Consider the following 21,331-nt stretch of genomic DNA (forward strand, 5'->3'; position numbering starts at 1 on the left):
TAAGTGTAGACGTTCTGGATTTACAGTCTAAATGGACTTTAGTAAGATTTACTGAGAAGAAACAATTTCCCTAATTATTTTTCAAACTGTATTGTTGCCTTGAAGGAATGGGGAACTTGCACCCCCCGCTGGCAGAAAATAGAATCACACTCCGATTTCGAGGCAGCTCTCTGGGTGCTCCGCATCCCTAAATATGGGGTTAGATGTGCACGGGTTTTGGCACGGGTCTAACCCCATACCTAAACCTCTGATGCTCGAATCGCCTGATGGCAAATCTACAAAACGAGCTAGGTTTTGATTGCAGACACAGGAACGGAACACCTCTCTCCAGTATCTTCCCTGAGTCCACCGGAACCGAAATCCAGAAAGAGCACCAAACACAGCTGCTGTTTTCCACTTTCATGTTTTTTGTTGTTCTCGACTCCGAATGGTGATTTTCTTTTTGGTACTCTGGTTTATCTCAAAGTTGAAGTGGTAGCAGCCTTCTCTGATGCTGAACCTCTCACACCAGCGGTGTTCTGCTGCAAACGCATACATGAGTGCGTAATGATTGGAGGACACAGGGAAGTAGAAATGTCCAATCATTGCTTTCGGTTCGAGCCGTCTTATTGGTGGAGGTCTTTAGACAAATGCAATAGAACCAGTTAATAATTTTACATCTTCACAATATATATACTATATTAGAAAGTATTTAAGCCAAGATACTGTTTTCATTCATCTGTCTTAGCAGCAGAAATGAAATGAGACATTTTTATCTATTTTTCCTATTGACAAATAATTCAAAACATGTTTTTTTTCCATATTTTATTAAGAACTTTGATTATAAAAAAAACATTAAGGTGCAGTTAGGAAATCTGAAAATGAGCCACATAAATGTTACTCCATAGACTTTACAAAAATATATTAGCAGCATATTACATAAGTATTACTGACTTGTTTTACAAAAGCTGCTGCGGAAGGACAAAGTAGCTGAGAATGTGCAAAAGTATGGAAACCTCTGGTTTCAGTGTAGAAAAAACAAAAGGTGATTTGCAAACTGATGAAGCCAAAAGAAAAACAATCAGCAGAGACAAAAAGTTGCTAATACGTTGGCAGAGTTGACACCGAAGTATAAAACAGACTTGAAACCGATCCGCGATGGTGAGCCCTCAGGGTCTGGATGCAAACACTACAAAAAACAAACCGAGAAGTCAGAATAACGAGACTCTGATGTTTCCGATCCTAAAATAAACCGAATTAAAGTCAGGAGGCGAGACTCACTTCTCTCTCTCAGGCCCTGTCCAAAGCTGTGTACGAGTCGGACGAGGCCCCACAATAAAACCGCTTTGATGGCCAAAGAAAACAAAGCCCCGGTGACGGCGGCTGCCTCCAGGGTGTAGGTTTTGTTCTGGAACCAGTTCTCCACCACCTGTTAATGACGAGGAACAGTGGCTTGGAACAAAGGGACACTTTAAAGCTCTGAAACGTTCCAGTTCTGTAACAACTCTCCACATTTTTGATTAATGACCGATCTTATTCTCCTTTTGTTTCCTCTAGGTCACAGCCACGCCTTCACACCCGGGAATAAGTGAAGCTCCGTCAACAATCTCACATGCGGTTTAGTAAAATCACGCTTCTGACACGTATGACCTCGATACATCAAACGTCCCGCGCCAAAGCTCTCGTCACCTAAAGCTGCAGCTGAAACGACATCCACAAGCTGCAAGGTTGCTCTTAGAAACATCTGGAATCATCAACACAAACGTGCATTATGACTGAATAAATCTGGATTTATGTTGCACAGACATCTGACATTTACCAGGAACTGCAGCACCCGGACGCTCCAAGCATGTGCAAATGTGTTTTGAAGAGGCTTGTGCAGGTGGAACCAGTCCTGAGCGTTTTTACGAGCTGTGAGTCGTCTGGTGGACAACTGAAGGTTTATTACCGTCTTTAAAGAACATCTGAATAAAAGTTTTAGCTGCTTCTGAAGGAAAACCAAAGTTTAGCAGGAAAGTTGGTGTTTAATTTTATTGTTTTTACCGTGTACATCAGATAAACAAAGAAGGCAACTTGGGGAAGGTTCTGCACCATGAAGATCCAGACCAGAACCGTGGCTTCCTTTAACACCTGACAGATGAAGGACATAAATCAGCTCAATTTTGATGTGGTGGCCGATGGAGTGGTGCAATGAGAGGATGGACGAGCAGATCTCACCGCCACGGCGCCGACGGCAGCGGTCAGAAGGGCCCAGATCACCCCCACCACTCCGACGGCCAGGATGACGGTTTTATCGGCCAGCATGAAGGAGTCCGACGTCGTGAACAGGACGCACAGACACAACTGAAAACAGTTCCTCATTAATGCAGCAGAAGAAACACGGAGACTCGTCGACGACATGAACATGCGCGTCAGATAAAATCAGAAAAACATGAAGTCTGAAACTGATCGTCTGCATTTTTAACATTTTTTGCATAATCTTTTAACTTTAAGACAATGTAGCGTGACTGCACGTCCTCCTGAGGCTGGTTAGGACGCAGAGACATCAGGAACAAACTTCTACATCAGCTGCATCTGACCTGTGACTTACATCATCACTATGACGCTCGAAAACCGCGCCAGTAAAACAAACACACCTTCTCGAAGCCTTCGGCTTGTTCCTTTTTAGCCTTTTGTGACAAGAGCAGGACGAAGTGTACCTGAGTCTGCAGGTCAAAGGTCACCATGGAGAAGCACAGGTTTAGGAGGAAGTACTGCTCCTGCAAGCTCTCCAGGGCCCCGCTGACACGGAATGCCATCATGTTGGGCCTCCAGATGAGAAGCGTGGTGCAAAAGACGTGCACGACGCCCAGGCACACGGTGCACACAAAGCGAGCCTGCAACACACGAGTGTGCCAAGTGTCTTTTATCTCCCTAGGACTGCAGAAGTCAACAAAAAGTCTGCAGAGTTGACTTTTTACGAGCATCCTGCAAAAACAAGAAACTCTGGGAAGACTCGTTAGAAGCAAAGGTGCCTGCTGACGCGTTGGGACTTGATTTTGTTCTGCGTCCTTCTGCACAAGATAAAGAAACGTCCTCCCATTTCACCACCAGAGAACGTTGTTAACATCCAACTGGATCAGTAACGTGGATTTAACAACAGCGGCTTTAGGTTGGAATTACAACGGACGTTTTCTGCTGAAACTCCTGAGGTTCGTTTAGACAGCAACACTGACATCAAGTGGAGGAAGTTTAACGTTGCTTCTGCATAACGCTGCGAAGATCCTGACATCCTCGCTTTTCTCCTGTTTGTTTATTTTGTTTTGCATCTAAAGGGATGCAGATGACACTTTTCTGATCATGTGTTCACTTTAGAATCACCCGTCTTTAATAGATTTTCAGAGCATCTGAAACTCTGGATTTTCAAAATGAGTTTTTATGTTCAGTGGGTTCAAGACCCAAAGACGATGTTTAAAAAAATGGGATAAAAATCCTGTAATTGTTTTATTTCGCTGATTTTTCGACAGGTAAATGAAAAAATTGGATAAAAATCCTGTAATTATTTTATTTCGCAGATTTTTCGACAGGTAAATGAAAAAAATGGGATAAAAATCCTGTAATTGTTTTATTTCGATGATTTTTCGATAGGTAAATGAAAAAATTGGATAAAAATCCTGTAATTATTTTATTTCGCAGATTTTTCGACAGGTAAATGAAAAAAATGGGATACAAATCCTGTAATTGTTTTATTTCGATGATTTTTCGATAGGTAAATGAAAAAAAATGGGATAAAAATCCTGTAATTGTTTTATTTCGCTGATTTTTCGACAGGTAAATGAAAAAATTGGATAAAAATCCTGTAATTGTTTTATTTCGCAGATTTGTCGACAGGTAAATGAAAAAAATTGGATAAAAATCCTGTAATTGTTTTATTTCGATGATTTTTCGACAGGTAAATGAAAAAAATGGGATAAAAATCCTCTAATTGTTTTATTTCGATGATTTTTCGATAGGTAAATGAAAAAAAATGGGATAAAAATCCTGTAATTGTTTTATTTCGCTGATTTTTCGATAGGTAAATGAAAAAACGGGATAAAAATCCTGTAATTGTTTTATTTCGATGATTTTTCGATAGGTAAATGAAAAAAATGGGATAAAAATCCTGTAATTGTTTTATTTCGAGGATTTTTCAATAGGTAAATGAAAAAAAATTCACTCCTGCAGCAGCGGTCACAGCGGAACCCACCCAACGTCTTTCCTCTGACCCTTCACAATAAAAGTCTCAAACGTTCACACGTTTCTCAAGATATCAGGAGCTTATGAAATTTGTTTTGAGGAGTTAATTACAGATAATGATGAATTTACCTATAAGGTTATTTACACGAGCCATTGTGGGTATTGAAGGTGCTGATTTGGTTTTTGATCCCCTTTCAAAATAATGTTTAAACTTTAATCTCTTTATTATTCTCTCTAACTGGCTTCAATATCCCATCATGTTGTACTTTAAAGAAGGAAAAATTAACTTTAGTTTGTGTCATCCAGAATAAATCCAAGTATTTACTCGAGTGTCTCTAGACAGACCTACGTCAAACACAGAAAAGCTGCCAGAGTCTCGGAGTGACGTTCCTCACCAGCAGCTCCTGCTTGCCCTTTGACCCCACCACTGAGAAGTTGACCACGGATCGGATCATGACCCCCAGCACGCTGAGCACGAAAGCCACCAGCTCCTGCCTGTTCTCCTGCAGAACGCCACGGCTGATGTAGTAGATGCAGAACCCTGCAGAACAAGTTTCGTCGTGTATTATTCGTTCATTCGTCAGTTTGAACAAAGATGCTGTTTGTCTGAGAGGCTCAATAAAGCTGTCCTCGTTTAATTAGCCTCACTACAGAGCCGGATTACTGTAGCATGTAGCATAATTCATGTTTTATGAAGCGTTTAGTGGATAAAGGAAGATTTATCGAAGTAGAAAAGGAATCAGAGCCGTTTTCTTTCAGGGTAAGGGTTAATAAAATTATTTTAAGTTAAGGTCTAAGAGACTTAAGCAGGTTTGGGAAAAAAAACTTTTTCTTTAAAGGAACTGAGACACAGGAAGTGGAAGTGAGGAAGTTTGGGTTTCGATGTGACGCTTCTGGGAGACGCCGATGCTTTCAAAAGGATTTTTGACGTAGCTTGTTTTATGTAAAATGCTGGAAATTGTGTTTTGATGGAAAAAAGATTGATTTTAGTGTATTTAAACAGCATGAGATATAAGAAAAACAACTAAAAAAGTGATTTAATTTTAACTTATCGTGTCACATGTTCACAGGTCTTGAGCAAACTAACTTTGTCCACAGTTGCTTTCCATATTGCGCCATTTTGCCACTTCCTGCCCAGCTATAGAAGAAGTGCACCGCTAACAAGTAACAACAATCTGGCATCCCCTCCTTTGTACAGCACAGAGTGCAATCATTTCATACAATATTATTCTCATAAAATATGTGCAATCTGAATATATCTGCAGACTTTTTATTCTGGTTTTTATCTCTTGAGAGTCGAGTGCACCTTCAGCTGTGCTGTGCCTGGCAGCAGAGACAATGACCATAAAGATGAATCTTATCTTACTTTTATCACGTCTGTTCCTATTGGTCAGGGAGATTTTTGTTGGGTTTGTTTATTTTTAAAACAAACAAACAAACAAACAAACAAAAATCATTTGTACTCAGAAAAGTCCTTAGTTAGAGCGTGTTATTTGTTTACATTGACTTAAATAAATATTATCTTTTTAATTTAGTTTATTTTTTTTTTCTTCACAAAATGCCACATTTGGTTAAACTTTGTTCTTAAACTTGACTCCAGATTTATTTAATTAATTAAAGTTGAGTTAAATATGTTTAACTGATTAAAAGAAACATAAAAAAAACAAAAAATTGTTGTTTGTAAATAAGGCAAACTACTTATGTTTATGTATTTAGCAGACGCTTTTATCCAAAGCGACTTACAAGTGATAATTGGCATGTTGCCCTTGAGGCTAACAACAACAACAACAACAATAACAACAACTTGACATCAATCATGGAGAGGAGGGAACAAAGGAGTGATGGGGGGGGGGCAGGGGGGGTGCTAGTTAAGAAGATGCTCTCTGAAGAGTTATGTCAGCTGGTTCCACCAAGCTAAACTCAATGTTCTATTTTTTACAGTGTATATCGGACAACTTACATATTCCGATCAGCTGAATGAGAGACACGGTGAAGTTGTCCTCATCCGAAACATCGGTGTTCATGTGCTGCTTGTAGATGCTAGAGGAGGTGACGCCCAGCAGCGCCAGCAGAGACGCGATGGTGAAGCAGAAGTAGAGCCTCACCAGAACCGACAGCTCCGACCAGGACTTTATCTGCAGGAGGGACGAGGGACACACAGACAAATGACGAACAGGAAACAATCTTGCTTGCTGATTTTTGTTTTCCTGGGGTTGAGAGGACAAGGCCAAACATCTCACCGGTCCACATGGTGTGGGGATGAGATTTGGGTGTCTTGGTCTCAGGTTTGGAGACAGAAGGTCCGGGTTCTGTTGCCGCTGGTTGTCCAACAAGGAACTGGGGGAAAAAAAGGGAAAAGATTACAAATCTTTCTGTAAAGAAAAGAGAATAACTTAGATTTAGGGATGTCCATCCTCTATCAATAACAGGTGATAGAGGACAGCGCGGACAGGTCTCCAGTCCATCACAGGGACTTTATAGTCTAATTAGTTGGTCTCCAGCTGTGCGACCATGCAGGCCTCTACAGAAACAATCACTTTGGTTTTTAAGTTTAATGTGTTATTGAGACGTTTGAAGGAGTTTCACAATTTAAAAATAAACACGAGCACTCGGCCAGTGTCTTAAAACGGTTTGGACACCACAGCTGTTGATACTTCCGATATTAGACTGCTATTAGAACCATTAACGATGTTCATTAAAATCCTGAAAGTCCAAAACCTTTCCTGACTTCTGAGCAGTAAATGAGCCAAACAAGCACATGTGAGGATCCTAATAATAACTTCGTTGTTTGATGCATGACGTGCAAAATGTGGCAGCGAGTCGCGTTTATATTCTAATTATTATTTAGTGTTTATGAACCCGGCTAAAGCAGAATCTGTTTCAGTCACCTGTAGATGTGAATCAAATGGTTCAGCATTCCTGGAACACTCGTCCCGGTTCCTGAAACACCGAACCGCAGCTTCGAGGTAAGCGCCTCGTGATTTTTATCTTGAGAGGCGCGCGCACAGGTTGAGTCAGACCAGCTTCAGACCCATCCACGGGTGACTTCTGAGCATCCCTTCTTATCGCCATGACCTGCACTAACCCACTTTCGCTTTGTAGTTGACATCTGCTGCTGAGTGTTGCTAAAAAGAGAAAATATTTGGAAAAACCTCGAACATAATTCCGCTTCAGTCAGCAAAAGCCAGTGTTGGTGTTTTATTATTATTATTATTATTATTATTATTAGTTATTGGGTGTAAGTGGTAATAACGTGATAATTAGCGGAACATCTCAGAACAGTTTTTGTTATCTACTCACGACGCGAGCGACCCAAAAGAATTGAAAACTGAACACATTAAGCCGCTGACCTTCTCTCGTCCATCTCCTTCTGGACAAGACTGAGACCCGAGCCCGGGTTTACATTCCGGAGACCCTTTTTGGTGCGACTCCACCTCCGAGCAGCAGACGCATCCTTGCCTTTAACTGCAAAAGGATCTGAAAACTTCTTCTTCTTCGCTGTCTTACGTGTTCGTCCTCCGTTGCGTTGTAGCACAGTTGCCCCCTAGAGGAGACACTTGTTATTGCGCGCCAAGAGGAGCAAAGCATGTGAAGAGTTAACTCTTGTTCCTGAGAAAAAAGATAAAATAAAATCCATTTATTGGTCTTCAGCGGGCAAATTTTCGTGTCACAGCAGCAATAATTCTCTTGGACAAATTTCATATTTTACTTGTCATAATGAATCAAATAAAAATTAAAGATACTTCAATAGCACATCTACTATAACACAATGCATAATTCAAGGTATCAACAACTTAATTTGCAACATGAAAAGGTAAATGTTCTGAAAGAAACATGGAAAACAGTTAATAACAGCATATTTACACGTGAGATTTTGGAACTTTTTGAAATGTCTTACCCCAATCCGTATTATTATTATTATTATTATTATTATTATTATTATTATTATTATTATTATTATTATTATTATCATTATTATCATTATTATCCATTTCCATTTTCATCCGCTTATCCGGAGTTGGGTCATGGGGGCAGTAGCCTAAGGCGAGAGGCCCAGACTTCCCTCTCCCCAGCCACTTGGGCCAGCTCCTCCGGGGAAATCCCAAGGTGTTCCCTGGCCAGGTGAGAGACATGGTCCCTCCACCGTGTCCTGGGTCTACCTTTAGGTCTCGTCCCGGTTGGACGTGCCAAGAAAACCTCACCAGGGAGGCGTCCAGGAGGCATCCTGACCAGATGCCCGAGCCACCTCAACTGGCTCCTCTCGATGTGGAGGAGCAGCGGGTCTACTCCGAGCCCTTCCCGAATGACCGAGCTTCTCACCCTATCTCTAAGGGAGAGCCCAGCCACTCTTCTGAGAAAACTCATTTCGGCCGCGTGTATCCACGATCTTGTTCTGTCGGTCACTACCCAAAGCTCATGACCATAGGTGAGGGAAGGAACGCAGATCGACCGGTAAATCGAGAGCTTCGCCTTCTGACTCAGCTCTCTCTTCACCACGACAGACCGGTACAACGCCCGCATCACTGCAGATGCAGCACCAATCCGCCTATCGATCTCACGCTCCAGTTTTCCCTCACTCATGAACAAGACCCGGAGATACTTAAACTCCTCCACTTGGGGGAGGACCTCGTCCCTGACCCGGATAAGGTGTTCTACCCTTTTCCGAATCAAAACCATGGTCTCAGATTAGAGGAGCTGATTCTGATCCCAGCTGCTTCACACTCGGCTACGAACTGCTCCAGCGAAAGCTGAAGATCACGTTCTGATGAAGCCAACAGGACCACATCATCTGCAAAAAGCAGAGATCTGATCGTCAGGCCACCAAAACGGATGCCGTCCACACCTTGGCTGCACCTAGAAATCCTGTCCATAAAGGTTATGAACAGAATCGGTGACAAAGGGCAGCCTTGGCGGAGTCCAACTCTCACTGGGAACGAGCCCGACTTACTGCCGGCAATGCGGACCAAGCTCTGACACTGGTCATACAGGGACCTAACAGCCCATATCAGAGGGCCTGGTACCCCATACTCCCGGAGTACCCCCCACAGGGCCCCCGAGGGACGCGGTCAAACGCCTTCTCCAAATCCACAAAACACACGTAGACTGGTTGGGCAAATTCCCACGCACCCTCCAGTATTCCCCTAAGGGTATAGAGCTGGTCCAGTGTTCCACGGCCAGGATGAAAACCACATTGCTCCTCCTTAATCTGAGGTTCAACAATCCGACGAACCCTCCTCTCCAGAACCCCTGAATAGACCTTACCAGGAAGGCTCAGGCTCAGGAGTGTGATCCCCCTGCATTTGGAACACATCCTGTGGCCCCCCTTTTTAAATAAGGGGACCACCACCCCGGTCTGCCAGTCCAGTGGGACTGCCCCTGATGTCCATTCGATATCGCAGAGCCTCGTCAGCCAACACAGCCCCACAACATCCAGAGCCTTAAGGAACTCCGGGCAGATCTCATCCACCCCTGGAGCCTTGCCACAGAGGAGCTGTTTAATCACCGCGGTGACCTCAGCACCAGAGATTTGAGAGGCCAACCCAAAGTCCCCAGACTCTGCTTCCTCACTGGAAGACGTGTCGGTGGGACTGAGGAGGTCTTCGAATTATTCTGCCCACTGATCCACAACGTCCTGAGTAGAGGTCAGCAGCACACTGTCCCCACTATAGATACTGTTGGTAGCGCACTGCTTTCCCCCCCTGAGGCGCCGGATGGTGGACCAGAATCTCCTCGAAGCCGTACGGAAGTCTTGTTCCATGGTCTCACCGAACTCCTACCATGCCCGGGTTTTTGCCTTGGCGACCATCCGAGCCACATTCCGCTTGGACTGTTAGTACCCGTCAGCTGCCTCTGGAGTCCCACAGGCCAAAAAGACCTGATGGGACTCTTTCTTCAGCTTGACAGCATCCCTAACCGCCGGTGTCCACCGGTGTTCGGGGGTTGCCGCCACAACAGGCACCGACGATCCTGCGACCACAGCTCCGGTCGGCGCCTCAATAATGGAGGCACGGAACAGGGTCCATTCAGACTCAATGTCCCCCGCCTCCCCCGGAACATTTTGGAAGTTCTGTAGGAGGTGGGAATTGAAGCTCCTTCTGACAGGAGACTCTGCCAGATGTTCCCAGCAGACCCTCGCGATACGTTTGGGCCTGCCTGGTCTGACCGGCATCCTCCCCCACCATCTGAGCCAACTCACCACCAGGTAGTGGTCAGTTGACAGCTCCGCCCCTCTCTTCACCCGAGTGTCCAAGACATGCGGCCGCAGGTCAGATGAAAAAACAACAAAGTCGATCATCGAGCTGCGGCCTAAGATATCCTGGTGCCAAGAGCACATATGGACACCTTTATGTCTGAACATGGTGTTCATTATGGACAATCCATGACTGGCACAGAAGTCCAATAACAAAACACCACTTGAATTCAGGTCAGCGGGGCCATTCCTCACAACCACACCTCTCCAGGTCTCACTGTCGTTTCCCATGTGAGCGTTAAAGTCCCCCAGCACAACGAGGGAGTCACTAGAAGGAGCACATTCCAGCACCCCCTCCAAGGTCTCCAAAAAGGGTGGGTAGTCTGAACTGTAGTTTGGTGCATAAGCACAGACCACAGTCAGAACCCATCCCCCCACACGTAGGCGGAGGGAGGCTACCCTCTTGTTCACTGGGGTAAACCCCAACGTACAGGTACCAAAATGGGGGGCAACTAGTATGCCCACCCCTGCTCGGCGACTCTCAGTGGGAGCAACTCCAGAGTGGTAGAAAGTCCAACCCCTCTCAAGGAAACTGGTTCCAGAACCAGAGCCATGCGTTGAGGTGAGTCCAACTATATCTAGTTGGAACCTATCAACCTCACACACCAACTCGGGCTCCTTCTCCACCAGAGAGGTGACATTCCATGTGCCAAGAGCCAGCTTCTGTAGCCGAGGATCAGACCGCCAAGCGCCCCGCCCTCGACTACCACCCGTCACACACTGCACCCGACCCCTTTGGCCCCTCCCACGAGTGGTGAGCCCATGGGAAGGGGGACCCACATTTTCTCTTCGGGCTGTGCCCAGCCGGGCTCCATGGGTGAAAGCCCGGCCACCAGGCGCTCGCCAACGTGCCCCACCTCAAGGCCTGGCTCCAGAGGGGGGCCCCGGTGACCCACGTCCGGGCGAGGGAACACAGTTTCCATTTATATAATTCATCATAAGAGGTCTTCAGGCTGCTCTTTGTCTGATCCCTCACCTAGGACCTGTTTGACATGGGTGACCCTACCAAAGGCAGAAAGCCTCAGACAACTTAGCTCCTATGATCATTGATCATTATTGGATGGATTATTATTATTATTATTATTATTATTATTATTATTATAAAAGCGAAGTCAGCTCTGTGCAACAGTTTGGAATTTTGCACGTTCATTGCCCTCTACTGGTCATAAGGTATAACTGCACAGGGGCTGCTGCAATAATGCTTCTTTTTTTATTTTAATATCTTTTTCTGGTATCAAATTAGTCTTTATTTGCAAAAAAATTTATCGATTGGATAAAAAAGTACAAAAACCTGGAGCTTTTATTTGTTTCGCTGGCATCTAAGGTGTGTTACTGGTTTTCCGGAAACAGTGGTTGAGTTCAAAAGAATAAGAGCATGCGTCTTTTACTGTCACTGAAAAGGGTAAAAACAATTGACAAAATCGTCAATAATAATAATTAAGTTTACCGTTTTAAATAGTTATGGAAAATTATTGCGAGAAAACACAAAAGTTGGCGTTGTGTTGGTTCACCGTGAGACGTTTTATTTTTTAAATGGTTTTCCTGTAAGTGCCGAAGTGAAGTAGCTTTTTCCGCAATTTAGTTGCTAGTAGCCACGTTTAAAGTAAGCTGTCCAGCTTGTTGTTCCTCTTTGGGAAAAGTTCGTTTACCTTGGTGTTGGGCTTGTTTTTTTAGCGCTGTCATGTAGTGTTCTGTGGCAAACAAGGCGGGCGCGTCTTTCTTTTTATTACAAAGCTCTCGTTCGTCTCCCATGTTGGAGAAAACAATGCAGCTGAGCTAGCTAACGTTTAAATGCAGCTGTTCTCTGGAAAATACTCAACTTCTCTTTGGAGAAAGTCACCATCTCTTTTCAAACTGAAGCCTCAAGAGGTAAGCGTTTTCCAGCTGATGTGTGTTAACTTAAATGTGCCCTGATTCATGAGAGTAATGTTTGTCTATTGTTTTCGGTGCAGAGATTAGCACAGTTATGTTTACTTCCTATTTCCTTTTTAATCTCCGGTCTTCTCTCAGCCATTAATAATTTAGTGTTTAGCTGTAATGCTAAAGAGCTCCGTTAGTGCTTTAAATACATGTTTACGTTTGTCTTTTGTTATGTAAATTAGCTAAATCACATTAATATAATGCAAACCCACGAGCGTTTATTTGCATGATTACCAGAGGGGCTGAACATTAAAAAAAACTGTTAAATCTGGAGTTTCAAATGATTGCAACATGTTTGGTGGAAGCTGTAAAAAATATTTATTTACTTTGATTTAAGACAAATCTAGTTTCTCAACCTCTCTGAATCTGCTTCCACAGCTCTTATGCAGACTGAATGTTTTGTTGAACATGCTCAAAGAGCTGATTGACTTCCTTTTGTAAGCTGCTTTACTTAGATAATTTTTATAATTCTTTTAGAAAATAACAAACAATGAAATCACTCTTAATTTCTCATCCTTTTTGAAAGGTCTATAAAACAGATGAGCTAATTCACATCTGATCTCAAATGTGACTTTAAAGAGCAAGTCACCCCCCTACCAGAGTCTAACTCCACTCCCACTTCATGTTTGAAAAATGCAACAAATGCTGTTGCCAGGCAGACCGAGAGGGCAGAGCCGCTAACAAATACACACACACACAGGCTCACGACAGCATTGTGACATCATAATGTACCAGTTTACATCATAGCATACTTCTTAGCCAATAGTAGAGCTGAGGAAAATAATCAAATAATCGATGCATCGGGATGCGGACATGAACGATTCTGCATCGTAGAAGAGTACGCCATAATCGATTATAGTGGAATGTAGTTTTGTTTTTTTAATGGCGGCACCAGCGCCGCATCCAAATCTGTCAGAGTGAGCGTCCTCCACATTTACCTCCGCCTTAATGTGGTACTGCAGGGCTGAGCGCTAGAGTTGTCACCCGAGACCAAACCGGAACCGAATCAGCCCGACCGGTTCTGTTGGATTTGGGCCGTGAATTATGCTAATTGAGCGGGTTGTCGTGCGGCGCGCTCCGCTCGCTCGATCAGCGACCGAGAGAGAGAGAGAGAGACACTGTCTGCTCAGAGAGACGATCGGAGGACGCTCCTCCAAACCGATGCTCCAAACACGCGTTATTATTTTCATAATTTCATTATTATTTCTCCTGGAAGCGCTCAGTCAGACTGCTTGTTGTAATGCAGGGAGATCCGGTCTTGGGGAGGGGGCGGGGTCAATGACGGCGGCTGCAGCGTGATCGTCTGTCTCTTTGATTTAGGGACACGGAGAATTCAAAAGGAGAGAGAAATAGAAGATAGAAGTTCTTGTTCCACTTTATTCTTTTGTGTCATGAAGATAAACTGATGTTAAATTCAGCTTAAAGAGAAACTGGGAGGAAGCTTTGGTTCATTTTAAGTTACAGGAGGTCTGTCTCCTATCTGCTCCTCCAGAGACAGCATGGACATGAGGGTCACATGGTGAGGGTGACACAGGACAGGTTAGTGGAAAGGTTTGTAGTTAGCTGGTTAGTGAAAGAGATCCATCAGCTGGGTAATTTAATCCTAATCCAGCCCACAGCCTTCTGCTGGTGTTATTATCAGAAAGAATAAAACACACATCTTAAATATTATTGGAAGTGTAGAATTTGTTTTGTGTTGTATTATTTTCTGCATCAAACAGAACTTGATTCATTCTCCAACATTTCAGGAATGAACCACTGGGTTCAAATAAAATAACAAACTAAGTCAAACATTTCATTTGGTGTTATTTCTGACATCCTTCAACTGCAGCATAAATATTGGACTCTAGAGCTGCTCAGAGACATTAAACACTCGTATATGAACCCATTATGGATTTTATTATTACATTATGTGTCCTGTAGGTTTTCAGTACTTTTTTAGATTTTGTGAGTTTTTGCAAAGCGTGTTTTTCTCAGCCTGAGGCGTGGTGTTGAACCAGGAAACAGATGTTTTACTTTGTTAATTAAATGTTTAAAATGTTTTGTCCTAACCTGTTGTGAATGGAGAGCTTTTGAGGGATGGCAGGTTGTGTCAATTACGTTTTAGATTAAAAAAATAAAAAGCAATTATCTGACATCTTCTATTTATCGATGAAAACAAATCAATATGAAATAATCGTGATGCATCGGGATATCGAATCGTTGACCCAATAATCGTAATCGAATCGGGAGACAAGTGAAGATTCACACCTCTAGCCAATAGCGGTGGCAGATTTAAATTAAAATACAGAGAGAGTACAGAGTTTTTACCTGACAACGACACAACACTGACAGTTTTGGGCAGAATATTTAAATTTTAACTAAGATGCACTGAAGTGCTAAATTATTGACTACACGTGGCTGCAGCACGATTAGACACTCGTTTATTTAGTTTATCAGCAAAAAAAAGTTGATTTGGGGGTGACTTGCTCTTTAAAAAGCTGGAAGAAGTTTGTTTTGTCATCTGAGTGTTTTATTGTAACAACACGAGCAGTGCTGCGCTGCCTGTATGCTGGGATCAGGTGTAAGATGGTGTTTGTTTCTCAAACACCAGCTTGTAAAGCAGTTTGCTGCAGTTTTCTCTGAAATGATTTCTATCTAAATAAATGCAGAATATAAATCTAACAGGTCAGGAGTTCATTACTTAATTAATGTCATTTTCACATCACTTCTCTAATTTTTATGTGAAGGGCTGGGAATTTTCTGGACTTCCCATTATAAGATGGATTAATCGTCGCAGCGTCTCATCGGCTGCTACTCTCTTCTCGTTACCTGACTGTCGGGGCCCCTGAGGGCCTGGAGGCAGCAGGTGAGATGCAGGGCAACAGGCAGTCCATCTGGCACCTCCTGTCACCATTTCGCACCCGGCAGGAGCGAGTGGTTCTGACTCGGAGCGAGAGTCTGCCGGGGGAGCAGGTGCTAAAGATCACGGTCACAGAGACCACGGTGATCGAGGCAGAATCTGGAGTGTGGAACTGGCGCTCTCTGTCCTATCTGGGTCTCTGGTACTTCTTCAGCTTCTGCACCCTGTTCCTCAACAAGTACATCCTGTCGCTGCTGGAGGGGGAGCCCAGTATGCTTGGTGAGAGGAGAGAAAAGACTATCAGCAATGTTTTAAGTTGTGAAAAGTTGACTACAATGAGTTTATTAAAAGACTGTATAAGTAGATTTATGTACTTGTCTTCTGTCCAGGTGCAGTCCAGATGCTCTCCACCACCATCATAGGCTGCCTGAAGATGTTCGTTCCTTGCTGCCTTTACCATCACAAGTCCAGATCTGAATACCCCCCCAACTTCATCATGATCATGCTGTTTGTTGGACTCATGAGGTGCTTACCTCAGTCTTCAAACTTACTCTGTGCAGCAGAGGATTGTTTTTGAGTTGCTCCACCTTTGGGGTACGACACAGAATTCAGCTAAAACTCTGTTTGCTCTCGTCAGGTTCACCACTGTGGTTCTGGGCTTAGTGAGCCTGAAGAATGTCGCCGTGTCGTTTGCTGAGACGGTGAAGAGCTCAGCGCCTATTTTTACTGTGATCATGTCCAGGCTGATCCTTGGAGAGTACACAGGTTAGCAAACACGCATGTTGTTTCTTACCAGGATTGTGCCGTTGCTCACTGTCCTTTAACATCAAGTCACGACCGTGGTCACCGCTTGTGACTTGTTTGTTTTTTTGACTCCTGCAGGTCTGTGGGTGAACCTTTCCCTCTTTCCCGTCATGGCCGGCCTGGCTCTGTGCACGGCTTCAGAGATCAGCTTCAACATGCTCGGCTTCTCCGCCGCGCTCTCCACCAACATCATGGACTGGTGGGTACCGCAGCAGCCGCGCTCGGCCGTTTCTCACACCAGCTTGAACTAACTCTGCGTTTCTGACCTCAGCCTGCAGAACGTTTTCTCCAAGAAGCTGCTGAGCGGAGACACGTACAGATTTAGGTGGGAATCTAAATCTTTAGAGTTAAAATTGTATTCGTGAGTTTTAATAAACTAGTCATGTTGTTTTTCTTCAGCCCTCCAGAGCTGCAGTTCTACACCAGCGCGGCAGCAGTCATTATGCTCATACCTGCCTGGGTGTTCCTCCTGGTAAGCAAACAGGCAATCGTTCGTTCTCGTGTACTTGCAGCTTGGACAATGACGTCCCAGTACATATTGTTTTAACCGGTTGATCTCAGTGGTTAAGGGAACAAGACTCCCGTCAGTTTTCTCGCACAGGTTAGTTCGATTCACACGTGCCCGATAAGGCAAAACAAGTTTACTTTGCAATAGAAAAAAAACTTCTTTAAGTACATAAACAAGACACAGTGACGGCAAATAACGAGAGCTGATGAATTAATTTAAATTTAAAGGCATGTCTTTTGTTCTTATTAGAGTGTGTGTTAATGGCTTCCTGGTGATTGTTGTCCGCTTCCAGGACATTCCGGCGGCTGGGAAGAGCGGACAGAGCTTCATGTTCAGTCAGGATATTGTCATGTTGCTCCTGTTTGACGGCTGCCTTTTCCACCTGCAGAGCGTGACGGCCTACGCTCTCATGGGTCGGATTTCCCCCGTTACCTTCAGGTATGTTTGCAAACCAGAGCGGCTCTGAAAACGGATATCTGGGTGTGTGTTTGAAAGAAAATAAAAATGGTTTTATAGCGCCTCGAGTTAAAAATCACGAGGCGCTTAAAGCTTGCTAACTGGTTTAGATATTGCTTGGGTGTGTTTTAGCTGCAGGTTCCAGCAGCTTTATTTATTTATTTATTTATTTAGACAAACCTGCTGAGAAGGCGTTGCTTTATCTCCAGCAGAACTGCAAAGTCCAGCTTTGGTTTGTTTAAATACGCCCAAGATAACGAGGTGTTCTCACACACACACACACACACACACACACACACACACACACACACACACACACACACACACACACATACATGCGCGCACGTTTTGATTCCTTGCTTTGTGTTATCTTGAAAATAAATTGTTTTTTGCTCATTACATGTCAGAAATCCTTTTTTTAAGCTGTTTGAGGATAATCTGATGTTGTAAAGCAACATTTTTGATCCCTACATCAATCATGTGACCTCTAACCTCATTAGATACAATTACACACCCAGATTTTACTACAGCTGATGTTGTTGCTGGATTACAACAAAGAAGATTACAAAAAGGAAATAAATCTCACTGAATATTCTGGTTAGTTATCCTGTTCAAAAGCCAAAAATGATACTTTTTTTTAATTTTAGTTCAGAATTTACTTGTGTATAAAGTAATATTTTTCAAGGATAAAACCGCTTCAGATGAGCCATCTCGTTTTGGAGCAGGACCTCGTACCTCACAAGAAAATAAAAATATAAATAATATTTAAATATTAGAAGAAACTGTGCAGAAAAGCTTTATCTCGGTTTACTTTTTAGGTATAAATGTTCCAGCTACATGTGTGAAAACAGCCGATGACGTCTAGTGGTGTAAAGTAAACAGAAGGTGGTGCTCATGCTCCACACAGATCCATAAAGGTTTATCAGAATTACAGAGAAGATAAGAAGTTTACATGAAGGTGCAACACCTGTGGTGGACCTTTTCACCACGACTCAGCAGAATTGAAGGACGTCGCGCCTTCTACCACTAATGGTCATGCTATCAGCTCATTTGGAAACGGTCTTGAAGTTTGTCTGAATTAGAGATTTTTCTATTGCCGATGGACAATAAATGCTGCCGATTATAAACGTTTTGTCCTTCGGACGCAACATTTCTGAGCCAAAACCCTAACCAACTCTTGATTTGGTACACTGCTCAATATTGAAATTAAAACATTTAACTAAAGTTAAATCGTTAAACTGACTACACAAAATAGGTCAATAGAAGGAAATGATTAATTCAGTGCATTTATTAAACAGATGTTATTCAGGAATAAAAATATACATCTAAATAAGATTGGGCAGTCGCACCGGGCTGTACCCTGACCAGGATGTACCCCGACTTTAATTCTGCTTGACCGACACAAAAGATAAACAATTGTAAATATTGCCTGATTTGTCGGTTTGCCCCCACTCTGAATTGTACATGAGCAGGCCGTGCAGACATGGCTAGTTAATCTGATGAGATTCCCTTGCTTCCTGGGGCATTTCCCACTGGACTGATTGGTTTGGGGGAGTCTTCCTCTGCACCACCTCGTCAAGCTGCTCCCAGTTCAGTTCCCAAGGGTTCAGATGGGATGCTCACAGTCAGAATTTTGTCTGCGTGCTTATTCTTCACACGTTTCTGACATGTTTTAGGTTATAATCCTGCTGAGGGAGGAAAGTGCTGTCCACCGGGAGTGGGGTTGTAAACAATTGTGGTGGTCCTCCTTCACCTCTGAACAAACCTGTTTTGCTAAATCACCCAGACCTAACACGGTGACAAAAGGGTCTCTGATAGTTCTCTTCCACGTGATTCCTGTTTTGCACAGATGCGTGTTGCTCACAGTGTGCTTTAGACACAGCCTACAGCTGAAGTAACACATTTAAAGGGACCGTGAGATGGGGCTGCTCGATTATGGCAAAAATAATAATCACGATTATGGTGACTGAAGTTGAGATCACGATCATTTAGGACAATTTTTCAATTTATGTTGATTTTATTTGTTTTTATTCAGTCATAAAATTGCTCAGGGCACAATCAGGACAAAAATAAATAAGAAACAAGATGATCACTAAAATAACTCCTGATTCCCAGTATAAAAAGACCAATATACTTATAGCTCATAGTTATTGACCCAAGGGCTGTAGACCTTGGTTTAGCTCATTTAAGTCTAACCAGTACAGACCCAAATACCAATATCTTGCAAATACTGACAGCAAGAATCATACAGTGGCATTTATAACAAATAAATGCAAATAAATTGATGTTCACAAAATGTTGCATAACATTTATTGAGTCGTGTCGAGGTGCTGTAGGAGCATGCACTAGCACCGTGTCCTCAGAGAGATTAGTTATTAATTATCAGCGTGAGGAACTTATTTCTACCTTATTTATAAACTATTTATTTACAGGTCCATCAGTTAATGTAATAATTGTCCCAACCACAGCTGCACCCCCCCAACCCCAAACCGGTCTCACAGCAATCAGGGCAAGCTGCACGCGCACATTTAGCCGTTTTTTGTGGCTCAGGAGTCCGCAGGTGCGGTGTGTGTGTGTCACTCACTCTGGTTAATCCAACAGGGAGCCGGCTCCGAGAGCTGTCTTTAGCAACCGACACATCACTACATCATTCCCTTTCCTAATGTCCTGAAGAACGGTCCGGAGCGCAGGCGGAGTGTTTAGCTAACCTGCAGGAAATGTCGACGACAGTTATCCAGAAAGTAGCTAAGGGTTACCAGAGATGTTTCTGAGGTGTTCGCTAGGTACTTTTAAGATTTGAAAAGTCAAGAAGGGGATCTGAGAAGCTGTTAGAAATAGCGTCAAAGTCGCTAAGTGGGAGGAGCGCTTCATTTGCAACTCAGGGCAGCGCAAGTGGGAGGAGCAAATAATCGGCTTGTTTTGTTTTTATAATCGTTCAAAACTCAGATCGTAATCGTGATTAAAATTCGATTAATTGAGCAGCCATACCGTGAGAAGAAGATGTTTGTATTGTTGCTGTTAACACCCAGTAGTAATACCTCTCACTCCTTCCCAGTGTGGCCAGTACCGTTAAACACGCCCTGTCGGTTTGGCTGAGCGTCATCGTGTTCAGTAACCAGATCACAATCCTCAGCGCCATGGGCACTTTTGTTGTGTTCATCGGCGTTTTTTTGTACAACAAGGCCAGACAGATCCAGAGGAGGACCTTACAAGCGATGGCTGCCGAGCAGAACCACAAATTGCTAATGCAGGACCAGGACTTCCAGCCCTCCCAGTCCCACTGAGGACTCGTGAAACCAGCAGTCCTGTGGAACATGAACAGTATTCCTTTACCCCTGACCGGATTACCACTATAATCGTGCTTTTAAGCGTTTGTTGTGTCTCGTATGTGTCAGTGACAGGAGAAGCTCAGGGGACGTGCATTTTCATTCCAGATTGCTTGATCTTTTATCTGTGGTGCAGCAGCTGCTAAATGTTTCTGTAAATCGATGAAGACTTTTGTGAAGGTGAAATCTTCCATTTGTCGTCCATTGTAACGTGCTTTTTTTTGTTTCTTTTTTAAAGAGGAGTGATGCCTGAAAATAAACGTTTGTTTGACGTCTTCAACCAGAGAATGGACACATTTTGTTAATGTGTAAAATATCTGAGAGACACTTCCTGCATTCTAGGAATGCTCCCTTTCTCTCGTGTGTGTTTAGCTGGTTTGTTTCTCCTGTAAATTTACAAACTTTAACACGTTTACTGTATGTGAACTCAGGTCTGCTTCTGATTGTTCTCTTCATACCTCGACCAGCATGGATCAACACGTATTCATCATTCTTGTTGCCAAATCTTTTTTTAAACATTTTTGCATTAATTCTCCAGATTTTGTGCCTGAAATTGAAGTATTTTCTATTCTTTAGGGTTTTGCTCTCAATAGCAATTGGAGCATTTAAAGAAAAAGCAGACCGACTCAAACATTTTAGGGCATTAAACCTGTTCATTCCATATGTTTGTGTATTTCTTGTGCTTTTAGGAGAAAAAAGTTATGGTTTCATTTCTCTATAATAAACTGTCTTCTCAAATTCAGACGTTTCCCATTCTTTCTGTCTGGTTTCAATGTGAAGTGGAAGATTTTGTTGAGACTTTTGGAAACATCTGGAGAAACTGAGAGGCACCAATGCAAGTATCGTCTAAAATACCAACATAAACTTTAAAAGAATCTGAGCCGAGACTAAATGCTTACATTCAGGCCTAGTCCACACGTAGCCGTTTTTTTTTTTAAACGAATATCCGCCCCTCCAGAAACTTGCATCCACACCACGTTGTTTAAAAAAAAACTGTCCGCACGTACCCGGATAAATACGTTGTTAAGGAC

General features: G+C 43.2%; 2 protein-coding genes across 2 annotated transcripts; one reads left to right on the plus strand and one right to left on the minus strand.

Annotated features, from left to right (window-relative positions):
• Positions 1 to 1,076: 1,076 nt before the first annotated feature.
• LOC107390332 (uncharacterized) lies at positions 1,077 to 12,196 on the minus strand. The gene is made up of 12 exons (XM_070544581.1): positions 12,094 to 12,196; positions 10,569 to 10,767; positions 9,536 to 9,761; positions 7,545 to 7,738; positions 6,435 to 6,531; positions 6,155 to 6,329; positions 4,590 to 4,735; positions 2,679 to 2,855; positions 2,197 to 2,322; positions 2,023 to 2,109; positions 1,261 to 1,408; positions 1,077 to 1,168 (listed from the first exon to the last, which is right to left on the minus strand). The coding sequence occupies exons 1-12, from the start codon at positions 12,194 to 12,196 to the stop codon at positions 1,149 to 1,151; spliced, it is 1,698 nt and encodes a 565-aa protein (XP_070400682.1). The 3' UTR covers positions 1,077 to 1,148.
• On the plus strand, positions 12,006 to 21,042 carry LOC107390333 (solute carrier family 35 member E2A). Its single transcript, XM_015966966.3, has 9 exons — positions 12,006 to 12,313; positions 15,094 to 15,485; positions 15,596 to 15,731; positions 15,844 to 15,971; positions 16,089 to 16,209; positions 16,282 to 16,335; positions 16,410 to 16,482; positions 16,811 to 16,956; positions 20,030 to 21,042. Exons 2-9 carry the CDS (start codon positions 15,218 to 15,220, stop codon positions 20,256 to 20,258), a joined length of 1,155 nt encoding a protein of 384 aa, XP_015822452.1. The 5' UTR covers positions 12,006 to 12,313; positions 15,094 to 15,217; the 3' UTR covers positions 20,259 to 21,042.
• The last annotated feature ends 289 nt before the right edge of the window (positions 21,043 to 21,331 follow it).

This window comes from Nothobranchius furzeri, chromosome 15 (assembly GCF_043380555.1).
Source record: "Nothobranchius furzeri strain GRZ-AD chromosome 15, NfurGRZ-RIMD1, whole genome shotgun sequence".
NCBI classification, from domain to species: domain Eukaryota; kingdom Metazoa; phylum Chordata; class Actinopteri; order Cyprinodontiformes; family Nothobranchiidae; genus Nothobranchius; species Nothobranchius furzeri.